Genomic DNA, 12,478 nt, shown 5'->3' with positions numbered 1-12,478 from the left:
AGACATAGGCAGAGGAGAAGCGGGCTCCATGCATCGGGAGCCCGACGTGGGATTCGATCCCGGGTCTCCAGGATCGCGCCCTGGGCCAAAGGCAGGCGCTAAACAGCTGCGCCACCCAGGGATCCCGGAAAACAATTTCTAATGGTTATTTCTATTTCAGTTTCTAATGGCTGAGCATCTGCCTTCAGCTGAGGGGTCCTGGGATCTAGTCCCACATCAGGCTCCCCACAGGGAGCCTGCTTCTCCCTCTGCCTATGTCTCTGCCTTTCTCTCTGTGTCTCTCATGAATAAAATAAATAAAATCTTAAAAAAAAAAAAAAAAAGGAAAACAGAGAGAGAGACACGCACAGAGAAAAAGGAAAAGAGGGCTTTTCCATGTTTTTTTTTTTTTAATTTTATTTATTTATTCATGAGAGACACACAGAGAGAGAGGCAGGGACACAGGCAGAGAGAGAAGCAGGCTCCACGCAGGGACCCCGACGTGGGACTCGATTCCGGGACTCCAGGATCACGCCCTGAGTCTAAGGCAGAGGCTCAACCACTGAGCCACTCAGGCATCCCACTTTTCCGTGTTTTTTTTTTTTTTCATCCCTGTTGTCCTAAGCCCCACATAATTTGTATGCCCACAAACATTAGTGTATGAGAACCCTGGTGCTGTATTTTCATCTGACAAATGATCATTATTATTAGCCCTTTCTGGTGGTTAAGTCAAAAGTAAAGTTGTTTTGTTCTTGAAAGTCTTTCACAGTAAAAATTTGTTCAACTTAAAAGAGGGGAGTTGGTTGCTATGAAGTGTGATTTTCTGGAGATTCTAGAAAGCACATAATGAGTCTGAATTTGACTTCAAACAAAATAGGTAAAACTCAATTAACAGGCACAAAAAATCCTGGAGCCAGAAATAACCCTTTGCATTCAAAAGGGAGAGGATTATGTGGAGTTTGTAGAGTCTGTAGCTTTACATCTGTAACAGATGCGGTCATATTACCACATGGTTTTCTTCAATAGGGAACAGAGAAGTAAGGTTATAAAAGGGAATGGGGCATGGACTTTCTGAATGATCTAGAGGTTAAAAAGACAGATAAACCATGTTATCTGATTAGTTTGAATAGCCTAAGCAGAGGAAGAATTTTTATGATGAGGAGAAGAGCTACAAGAAATTTGAGGTTTGGCATTAAAAATCATACTTGAAGGCCATTCTGACCCAGTGTTTTTAACCTATATTCAGTAAGGTCTGACTGTCATATAAATAAGTGCTTCAGGGAAATTAGAAAGAAGTGTTTTAACATCATTTGGAGATAAGACTGGGGTTAAAGTAAATTATAAGACTAATAGCCTGTGTTTAGTGAATAAGTTATTGAATGATGGTCTCAGTTTATTTTTTGTATTTGATTCCTTACAATATTCTTTAGATTTAGTGTATTATAATATTGTTTAACTGACTATTTTGATAAGGAGTCAGAGCGCTGATAAAAAATGAAAATAAGCAGAAAAGTCTGTAAAATTATTTAATATTCCTATCAGTCAGTTGAGACTGGGATAAAATACTTCGATTTGGAAAGAGAAAGAATGGGAGGTACGTAATAGTTTTGGTCTGGGGGTGCCTGGGTGGCTCAGTGGATGAACATCTGCCTTTGGCTCAGGTCATGATCCTGGCGTCCTGGAATCGAGTCCTGCATTGAGCTCCCTGGGGGGAGCCTGCTTCTCCCTCTGCCTATGTTTCTGCCTCTCTGTGTGTCTCTTATGAATAAATAAATAAAAATAAAATCTTAAAAAAATAGTTTTGTAGTAACTTTGAAGACCTGCTTGTGGGGATCCCATAGCCAGCGCATGTGGGATGTTCTCTGATTAGACCCTGATTTTGTTTTTTGAGAGGGGCTTACCTCCCAAGTATTCATATGGTCCCCGGCTCTACCTCTCGAAAGTATTTCTCCCCCAATAATATCTGGCCACAGCTGAAATAGTATGGTGAATAAGCCTTCCTTGGGGCCATACTTCCTGCTCCTAGATGCTTACAGGACTGAGAGTTGGTTTGTGACTAACTTTCAGAACTCTCTCGAAAACTTAGTAAACTTTATGTAAGTCAGTTCTTTTTGTGGTAGAATTTCCAGGACATCGCCATTTCTTTGCTTTTTCATTCCTGGAAATCTCTCTCCCTCTTTGATTTAGCAGTGGATTACTAGAACTATACCCTTAAATACTCCACAAAAAGAACTGACATTACCCAATTGAAAGGAGTTATTAGATGCTTCATTTTGATTTTTGCCTGTAGGAAGTTTATTTGGTTGAAAGGTGTTACTGGGCATTACTCTCTTAAAGCCTGTTGCAATCTCATCTTTTGTTTTTGGGGGATAGATATAGTTGGGCTTTTTTTTTTTTAAGGCTTGAATTCTGGACTCTCTTCATTCTCTTGCCTTTTGTACACTTGCCAACTCTTTCTTGTATTACCTTGTCAAATGCAGACAATAGTATCTAACATACACAACTGACATTCTGATTTCCAATATCTTCTTCTAGAGCTCTTATTGTACCTCCAGGTAACTGCAGGTAATAATTTTACTAAATGTTTTGCCATTCCATAACATAAGTCATGTAATGTTATGCAATGACCTATGCCCTGTCATCGCATCCTGGTGCCGGACCATTAGTGATCATGCCACTCTTTTAGCTTTCTGTTGTGGTACTCCTGACAACATATCTTGATCAGAGCCAACTTTTTTGAGGATAAAAGTAAACTAAATGTGTACATTTAACTATCAATATCCCCAACAATCTCATGTTATTATCGTATTGATTAATATATGTATATTTACTTTCTTTCCCTAACTAGATTTTTTTCAGGATTTTATTTATTTATTCATGAGACACACACACACACACACACAGAGGCAGAGACATAGGCAGAGGGGGAATCAGGCTCCGCGTGAGGAACCTGATGCGGGACTCAATCCCAGGACCCCACGATCATACCCTGAGCCGAAGGCAGTTGCTCAACCACTGAACCACACAAGCGTCCCCGCAACTAGATTTAAAAAATTTTTTTTTAATTTTTATTTATTTATGATAGTCACAGAGAGAGAGGCGGAGACATAGGCAGAGGGAGAAGCAGGCTCCATGCACCAGGAGCCCGATGTGGGACTCGATCCCAGGTCTCCAGGATCGCTCCCTGGGCCAAAGGCAGGTGCCAAACCGCTGCACCACCCAGGGATGCCCCTGGTGACTAGATTTTAAACTCAATAAGGTAGAGACTATAATAGTACAGTCTATTTCCTCTAACAGCCCCAACAAACATGTAGCATGGCTTCTGTCACATGGTAGGGCATAAAAAGCCTTGCTAGTTTGGATGTTTGACCAACTATATTATTTTACCACACGTGAGTCTGTAACTCATTTTTGGAACTACGACATCTTTTGCTGTCTCCTTCTGTGGGTTCTTGGACTTGTGTGTAGAGTGTCCTGGTGGTCAGTGAGTTAAATAACAGTTCCACTTGTATCATTGAAACTCTAAAGGTGGTAACAGCTTTGGTCATGGGTGGTACAGGGATAGTCAGTGAAGGGGTTCCACCATAACCAGCTGTGTGTTAATCATATATTCATTATTGTGTCCCTAGTATTAGCACATAATTTACAGTGTAAGAAGTAATTAGTAAATGTTAGATGAGATAATGTTCTGGATCTGTTGATTAAATTTGAACTTGGGGATAGATGGTTACTAGTTTGACATCTTGATGAGTTACTTGTTTTTACCTTAGTGAGGGAAAACTTTGCGACTTCTTGGGTATAAAAGGTCAGTTTCCTTCTTACATAAAGGGCCATTTAATTCTCTGCAATGCAGCAAATCCTCTTGTGTTGAATCAGGGACTTTTAAAAGATTTAATTAATTTATTTATTTACTTAGAGAGTGAGACAGAGAGAGAGAGAGAGAGAAGGAAAAGGGGTAGAGGGAGCTAGAATTTCAAGCAGACTCCCTACTGATCCCAGAGCCTGTCTTGGGGCTCAATCTCTGGACCCTGAGATCATGACCTGAACTGAAATCAAGAGTCAGATGCTCAGCTGACTGAGCCACCCAGGTGCCCCAAATTAGACATTTTTAATTCAAAGTGACTTACTTGTTCCTTCTTTCAAGAGAGCTAATGTAGTCTTCTATGTATTGAGATACAGCTCTGTATACAGAGACCACTAAAGAAAGCGAGTCACTCAATACACTCAATTTAATATGCTCTTAAGGGTCTATTGCATATATTGCTGTGGTAGCATGACTGATAATTAGCTATTTTGAAAACATGGCTCTTGATTTCTAGCTTCTCTGAGTATATGGAAGGGCCTTGGAAATTCTCTATAAGTGGGCATAGGGACTTCAATCTGCTGGAAGGGCCTGTCTAGGGGACTCATCTTGAATCTATATATGCATAGAAAATGCACTGTTTTAATTTAGGTCTTAGACTTGGGGATGTATATTTAGAGAAGAAGGCTGGTAGAGATCATTGAGAAGGAGAAACTGAAGTTACCCTAAGTCCATGAAGACCTCAGAAAACCATTCTAAAATATATACACAAGTAGGAGAGAGACTAAATATGAGCACCCGAAGTAACAAGGAAGGGAAAGATACCTGAGGGGATAATTCAAGGAAACATTCTTTGGGAGTTAAACTTCTCATTGATCCAGAGGAGAGGTGCAGAGAAGAATCTACAGGTATGGGAAGGAGAAATATGGATTAAAGGATGAAATATGGATAGAAGAATTTCTATCAGTATTAGAGGGGCTTCCAGTGAACCCAAGAACTACTGCCTTTTCATTGCCTTCATTTAAAGAAAATGGAGGAAAATTGTTCAAACATGTTGTAATAGAGGAAAATGACTTGCCCTGCTAGAATGTACCCTGCCTTTTAAAAAGAGCATGTGCAATTTTCCCTGATCTTACTGGGGATAAAAAAAAAGGTAAATTACTGTTATTTCAGAAATATCTACGTATCCCTAGAATACATATACGAGACATAGAGTATGTGCATAATAAATGTTTGTTGATTTAAACAGAACTGAGAAAAATTAACTTTCTGTAGGTCATTTAAAATTATGTTAGAGCATTTAAACGTTCCATGTGCTAATTCATTTTTGTTAAAAAAATCTTCAATCAGAGAGGGCCAAGATAATGGTCATTTATATGTTTTATGAAAATGATTATTTATTAAGCATCAGCAGGATTTTAAGCATGGGTTAAAATAGAATTTGTTCAAGGAGCCTATGAAACTACCTGCGGATATAATTCTGAATCTCTTACTGATGTCATGAATTTCTTTGGATTTGTTTTCCCATTCATAAAATGGAGCCAAATATAGTCCTCTCATTTAATACTAAGGACCCTCTAAGGATGACATATCTCCCACTTAAGTCATGGTTCATATTGCATGACTGGAAAGTAGAACATACGGTATGTGATGAGAGTCATTAGCCATTTGTGGAAGAATGTGAAAGATCATTACAGCAATTTGTAATTTGGTTAATCTCTGTAGTAAATTAGTTAAGAATTTTGCTGTAATATGAGGGCAGTGGGGGTGGAAGAAAAGGACCAAATCTTCCTTTGGTCCCTCTCTGATTCCCCTTCAGGAAGTGGAATAGAAAAAAAAACCAACTACATTCGTCAGTAACTCTGGGGTAACCACAACTTAGACAGTAAGCAGGTCAATCGAAATAAGGACAGTGATTGCTATAAAACCATCAGGTACTCCAATTGACACAGCACAAGCATATACAGCCTGACACACACACACACAGGAAGGATTTACTAACACAAAGCAGACAACCAGAGCAAAATGACAATGGCCATCCTGCGCAACACAGCTATGGTGAGTAAAAATCGTTCCTGTTTAGTAGCAGTCATCCCTAGGATTTTAAGAGAGCAGATTTCTAAGGAATTAGGCTTGATTGGCATCTTTTTTGGGATTATTTCTTAAAAACAGAACTAACTTTAATTTTGACCCCTGTCTAGTGGAGAAAAAGAAAAAATAACTAGAAGTTATAATGGGGTACAAAACATAGCTCCTAATATGGTGGCTTTTGCATAGGTAGTTGATAGCTTGTTCACCTCTGGTGTCACAGACGTAATCTCCCCTGTGGCTGAACATGATCTCCCCTAAGGATCATGATCTGAACATGCTCTTCCCCGTGGCCATCATTATAGAGTTAGATTAGCCTAAACTCTTATCTCATAGTGAGGACTTCTAGCCTTTTAGGATATGTACATATGTATTTTAGCCAAGGAAAGTGGGGCCCCAAAAGTTTTAATGATTCCCCAAGACTACAAGTAGACAAAGAGTGCCCAGGATGAAGGAAGTAAAATCACTCAAAGCTGAACTTTGGATAGCTCCCAGAGGAAGGAAATTTGCAGTGTCTCAGCTGATTATTTTGTCCTAGTCTTCATGGAGGAGAGAGGGATGTTAGTATGATGGAAATTTAACTCTCCTGGGCCTAGAATCTTGCCTGGCATTAGTCAGGTAAAGCCTGGGAAGAATCTAATTTAGAGGAACTTGAAAACACAGTTTGGGAGGGTGCCTGGGTGGCTCCACCAGACGGGGGTCTGCAAAATATAAAAAGGAGGTCCTTTAAATAGACATGTCTAATTACCTCCCCTCCCCTCCCTTAACCTGTAAAAAGTATGAGCCTGAGTAACATTAAGCCCAGAGAATAAAAGCAACTTACTTTCAGCTCTTGTTCTGCATTACGTTGAGAGTGGGTGATGGGCTTTATCCGTCTCCAGTAAGAGTTGGTAGTGATGGTGGGGTGAGTAGAATGTGGTTTTGACAAAGGGAAACTGGGGAGATTTTTAGCTCTTCTTTTAGGTCTTCACATAGCACTTTCTTTGTGCATTACTGTAACATCAGATAGACCAATATTTTGATGTAAATATAAAGAATATATGTTCCAGAGCTAAAGACAAAGAGTTTCCATATTTTTTGTGGTTGTACATAATTAGTGGCCCTGCTTCTTTCAATTAGCATGGATAATTGGAACTTTGCTGTAGTTGGTTTTGTGCAGTGTTTTTCTTAATACTTTGGGTTTAACTGTATTGTTCATTCACTCACCCACTCTTCCATTCATCAGAAAGTATTTGTAGAACATCTGTTCTATGATACATTCTCCTGCAGGAACTTACAATCCAGTAGGTGTCTGTCTGACCTGAACACAAATAGTACCTTTCCAGACAATAAAGAAATGGCACTTGAATGCTCTGGCCTTCAATGCTAGATGGCAAGTGCTTTATGATTCAAGGAAAATGAACATATTCCTAATTGAATGACTTTAGAGGCAGTTCCTGGAGAAGACCACTTCTGAGTGGGGCCTTGATGGAAGGGTAGAATTTGGGTAGGTAGAGGTGGGGCAGTATATTCTAGGGGGACAGATGGCTGGGAGGAAGGATTTTGTGGGAAATTCATGAAATATGAAGCTGTGAATAAAAACAAGAACTATCATTAATCTCTTATTTTTATTAGATACATTTATTGGTTATTTACATAGAATATCACACTTAATCTTGTGAATATTATTATAAAGCAAGTATTATAATCCAGTTGGAAAGAAGAGAAATCCAGAGGTTCTGGGATGAGGCCAAGTCAAGATTAAACCCAGTCCTAGATCCTGATACCTTTCTATCCCACTGTTGAGGAGGTTTCAGACTGTTGGAGGCTCAGTTACCAGGCTAATGAATTTACAACTCAGAGAGGCACTCTAGTACCTTCCAGTATGACTGTTCCCATTTCCAGGTGAGGACCTAAGAGAGCCGTGGTCCCATAAAAGACTGAGGATCCTGAGTTCAACTAGAACATGGGGTGCCTCTTGCCAGGAAATAACACCAGGGTCTCTAACCCACTCAACCGTTTCCATTTTCCAGGCCAAGTCCCTGCTACTGTTGGTGTTGGGGCTCACCCTTTTGAGTGAGGTGGCAGCTCGGAAACATCTAAAGGCAGGGGAAACTGCTCTGTGCCCTCCTCTGGAGGATAATAGTGTGAGGGTTGACATTCGCATCCTCAGGCAAAACCGGGGTATTTCCATCTCAAATGATTTCCAGAATCGCTCCAGCTCCCCCTGGGACTACAAGTAAGTGTTAATGAGACTGATCTTCACATTCTTTTGAAAAAATATGTTAACTTATTCTAATCATAAAGTAGAAAATTTAGAAAATGTAGAAAAAAATAAAAGCCCCAAGATTAACTCTTAAATACAGGAATCTCACTTTGCCTGGGAGCTCATAATTTTTTCCTGCTGTTTTGGGTGAGGTCCTCCTATGTGGTCAGAGGTCCTGCTATTTTGCTTCCAATTTCTCATTGACTCAAATGCCTTTTCCTGCTTCGTGAATTCCCAAGTTGGAATTTACAAACTTTCTGTGTTGGGAGAAGGAGCTCTTTAAAGCAGCCCACATAATGATCTTTGCATGGGGATATGTGGGAAGCAGAAAAGTCAGTGTGGAATGATCCAGTCAGATTAGAAATCAGTCTTCAAGGAATGGGGAGCAGGGAAGAGTGGACAAGAAAGGCCGGTCTGGGAAAGGGGATGGGAGATGGGGACGAGATATTTGGGTACTCTCCGGTGATATCATCTGATGTGTCAGATCTTAGAATACCAAGCACTCATCTATATGCTCCAAATAGAGGCACAAAAACACATTCCAGGGATAATTAGAAGTGCTTCTGGGGCTGCCTGCATGACTTCCTCCAGGAAGGAAGTGTGTATGGTGGCAAGTTGGCTGGTGAGGCTTTGCTCCCTTCTTGACTCTTGGTAGAGAGGGCTAAGAAGGGAGAAACCTAGAGAATGTGCTGGATTCACAGGACCTCTGGGGCTTTGTTTTTCCTTTCCAAGCAACAGGCTTTGCAGACTGTATATTAGGAGACCCACTCGTATTGTCCATAAATCTACGCAAAGGATGAATAATAATTATAATAATAACAGTGTAATGAAAAATGAAAGATCTGCCATTTATTGAATGCCAACATGTAGTGTTTCGTGTGCATTCACATCACTGAATATTGTCAATAGTCAGATGAAAGAGACCTGTGAGAATCCCCATTCTAGAGTGGAGGAAACAGGCTTAGGCAGTTAAGCACCTGCTGGAGGGCAGTCATGAATCCAAGCCATCTGGCTGCAGCCCTGGGTTGCTCGGAAATGCCTCCCTGCAAGCGAGTGCCCAGTGCTGTGGGGCACCCCTGTCCATCTCTCTCTCCCTTGTCTCACCATCTGCTTTTGTCTGCTCTCCCTGCAGCATTACCCGCGACCCCCACCGGTTCCCCTCAGAGATTGCGGAGGCCCAGTGCAGGCACTCTGGCTGCATCAACGCCGAAGGGCAGGAAGACAGCTCCATGAATTCGGTTCCCATCCAGCAGGAGTTCCTGGTCCTGCGGAGGGAGCCCCAGGGCTGCTCTCGCTCCTTTCGCCTGGAGAAAGTGCTAGTGACCGTAGGCTGCACCTGTGTCACCCCCATCGTCCGCTATGTGCGTGCCTGAACGTCAGCTTGGCTGAGGAAGCCCTGAAATGCCCCTCCTTACCCAGTGCTCTGCAGCAAGTCCAGTGTGGTCCCAATTCTCTCCCCTTCATAGGCTTCTTGGTAAGACCTGCCTGGAATTCTCAAAGCTCTGTATTAGATATAGTGTTAGCTTCTGAATCATCACGTAGTCCTGAGCTGTTCCATTGTCCCAACCCCTTGAAAATGAATGGAGGAGAATGAAGACGCCCATGCCCTCTCTGTTTGTGGGCAGTGATAACTACTGCTTAGCGCGGCAGTCAATGTGATACGGGGCCATCTCCTGGGAATTCTGTTGGGAAAATGGGGCTCTGTATTCTGTGTGGATGAAAATGTAGAAAATGTAATCACAATATGGGTATGTGGGAGGGCCTGTGCAGGGTGGGGTGGGAAGGATGGGGATAAGGATCTAGTACACATGTTTATTCAGAGTTGCTAAGTAAAGAGGTTGGCCTGATAACTATAACTCATATTTGTAAGGAAACTGTCCATCTATTTATGGTATATTGTTATATAAAATTTTAGGAGAAAAATTAATATATCAAGTACTAATATAATAAAGTATTAATGATTGAAAAATTCTTCAGGTGTTTGTTTCTTGTTTTGGCTTGTATTCACAGAGCTCATACTGCTCAAGATTTTGAAATTCTAAACTTGTCTTTTGTTTTTCAAATTTTCTCATCAATTCCTTATCAGAGGACTACTCTTAGAATTGTTTTATTATTATTATAAATATTATATTATTATTATTAGTAGTAGTAGTAGTATTGTGTGGATGTGTGTGTGTATATAGTGAGAACATTTAAGATCCACTCTCAGCAAATTTCAAGTATACAACACAGTATTGATAACTATAGTCACTATATACACTAAATCCCAGAACTTAATCATCTTACAAATAAGTTTGTACCTTTCGACCAACATCTTCCCATTTCTCCACCCCCACCCCCCAGCTTCTGGCAACTACCATTCTACTCTGTTTCTGAGATGGAGAATGATTTTATTATTAATAGTACTTGGGGGCTACATGGAGAATTAAGGAAAATGGTGTAAGCAGAACTCAGTTTCCCTGGTAACTCTTTACTGCTCCATGTTCCTGGCTACCTTATTTTACAAAGTGAACATTTATTGGCCACTGAGCTAGCCACTGGAGATATAGAGACAAGTAAGAAATGCATATGGAAGAACCACAGTGTTGGGACTGGCCATCCACAGAGCTCCGGGTCACTGGGGCCATGCAATCTCTTTGTGTTCTCCTCATTCTGACCTCTGGGACCTTAGAGTTACTAGTTGTCTTTCATTAATATCTTATGCTTCCTGGGGGCACAGGAGCTTCCAGATTCTGGTCTTCGTGACATTCTGGGGAAAATTCAGAGGTTCTCTCATACAACCTTTGCTTCTTTGTGGCACAGCACATTTTCTCCTTAATGCTACCACTGGCTCAGAATACAACTACATTGCCTCTGCTTTTCAGATCCAAGAGAGGAAGTGGGGCACAAGTTCTCACTCTCACCTGAAACTTGGCTTGAGGATAGGCAGGTGGCAGAAGCCTGACACCTATTTTTAACTGGGGTGTGGGCAACTTTATTCTAGTCTAGGTGAGAGTGGGAATAGAGTAGCTGGGTATGCTGGGTCTTCACCTCTTGGCTGCAGAATCTTTTGCTTATGGTATAAATATTGATATTTGTACTTAAAATATTCAGGCTCTTGAAATCTAAAAAACATTTCCTGTCATAGCTTGCATCTTCATAAGTTTGCTATGAATCTCACATGTCCATTTTTGGTGCTCAGATTTGTGTAATGAATCCTCCTTTCTCTGTTGATTTTAGCAGTAATTGCCTTATCCTGAGGGTAGCACATATAAAAAGCCTCCGAGTGGTAGAAGTATACAGAGGAAGGAAATTGTAGAGGGAAAAATTACACCTCTGAGTGTATCAAGATACTATCATGTTGGGGCACCTGGGTGGCTAGGTGATTGAGCATCTGCCTTTGGCTCAGGTTGTGATCCTGGGGACCTGGGATCCAGTCCTGCATCAGGCTCCCCACAGGGAACCTGCTTCTCCCTCTGCCTCTCTCTGTATCTCTCATGAATAAATAAATCTTTTTAAAAAAGATATTACCTTGTTACACATATACACATGTCACTTTATTTTATTTTTTTTTAAGATTTTGTTTATTCATGAGCTACACAGAGAGAGAGAGAGACAGAGACACAGGCAGAGGGAGAAGCACGCTCATGCAGGGAGCCTGTTGTGGGACTCGATCCCGGGATGCCCTGGGCTGAAGGCAGGTGCTAAACTGCTGAGCCACCCAGGGATCCCCTGACACATGTCATTTCAAAACAATGTGCTACATACTATGATCAAGGCATGAAATGTTAGGAAGACACAGAGGATGATAGCTCTCCAGGAAATTTTGGAAAGGAAAAGATTTACACTGAGATGAATATGTGTCAGTCTGGTGGAAAATGGGAGAAATGAATTCATAGCACAGGGAACAGTATAAGCAAACAAAGAGGCATACAGAAGCCTGGCATGTTAGGGGAACAGTGAGTAGTCCCATGTGCCTGGATAGTGTGGACAGGGGGACGTGGTGGGGAATATGTAGTAAATATCTCTTGAAAGAATGATTGAATGAATGAATGTGGAACAGTAGGCAAATGGCCTGCTTATGAATGGTTTCGTGTGCTGTATTACAGATGTGATAAGAGCATAGCTGTATCTTATAGTTTTAGCAGGAGTGAACAAACAGGATCAGAAGCTGAGGCAAGTTAGAAAACCAGAGAGGTGGCAGTTTCTCTCCTGTGGTAGATTCACACTGTTAGAACTGGATGGGCTCTGGCAGATCACCTGGTGGACCTTTTGCATTTGCAGATGAGGCCGGAGGAATTAGGTGACTTGTTCAAGGTCACGTGGAGTAGTCAGTGGCAGAAAGGAACTCAATGACTCCAAGTTCATGACTTTTTATGTTGGAT

General features: G+C 41.2%; 1 protein-coding gene across 1 annotated transcript; it reads left to right on the top strand.

Annotated features, from left to right (window-relative positions):
• Window positions 1-5,812: 5,812 nt before the first annotated feature.
• On the top strand, window positions 5,813-9,837 carry IL17F (interleukin 17F). Its single transcript, XM_025991196.2, has 3 exons — window positions 5,813-5,839; window positions 7,882-8,087; window positions 9,247-9,837. The coding sequence occupies exons 1-3, from the start codon at window positions 5,813-5,815 to the stop codon at window positions 9,485-9,487; spliced, it is 474 nt and encodes a 157-aa protein (XP_025846981.1). The 3' UTR covers window positions 9,488-9,837.
• The last annotated feature ends 2,641 nt before the right edge of the window (window positions 9,838-12,478 follow it).

The sequence above is a fragment of the Vulpes vulpes genome, chromosome 1, assembly GCF_048418805.1.
Source record: "Vulpes vulpes isolate BD-2025 chromosome 1, VulVul3, whole genome shotgun sequence".
Lineage (NCBI taxonomy): Eukaryota > Metazoa > Chordata > Mammalia > Carnivora > Canidae > Vulpes > Vulpes vulpes.
This window is presented reverse-complemented; position numbering and strand designations above follow the sequence as displayed.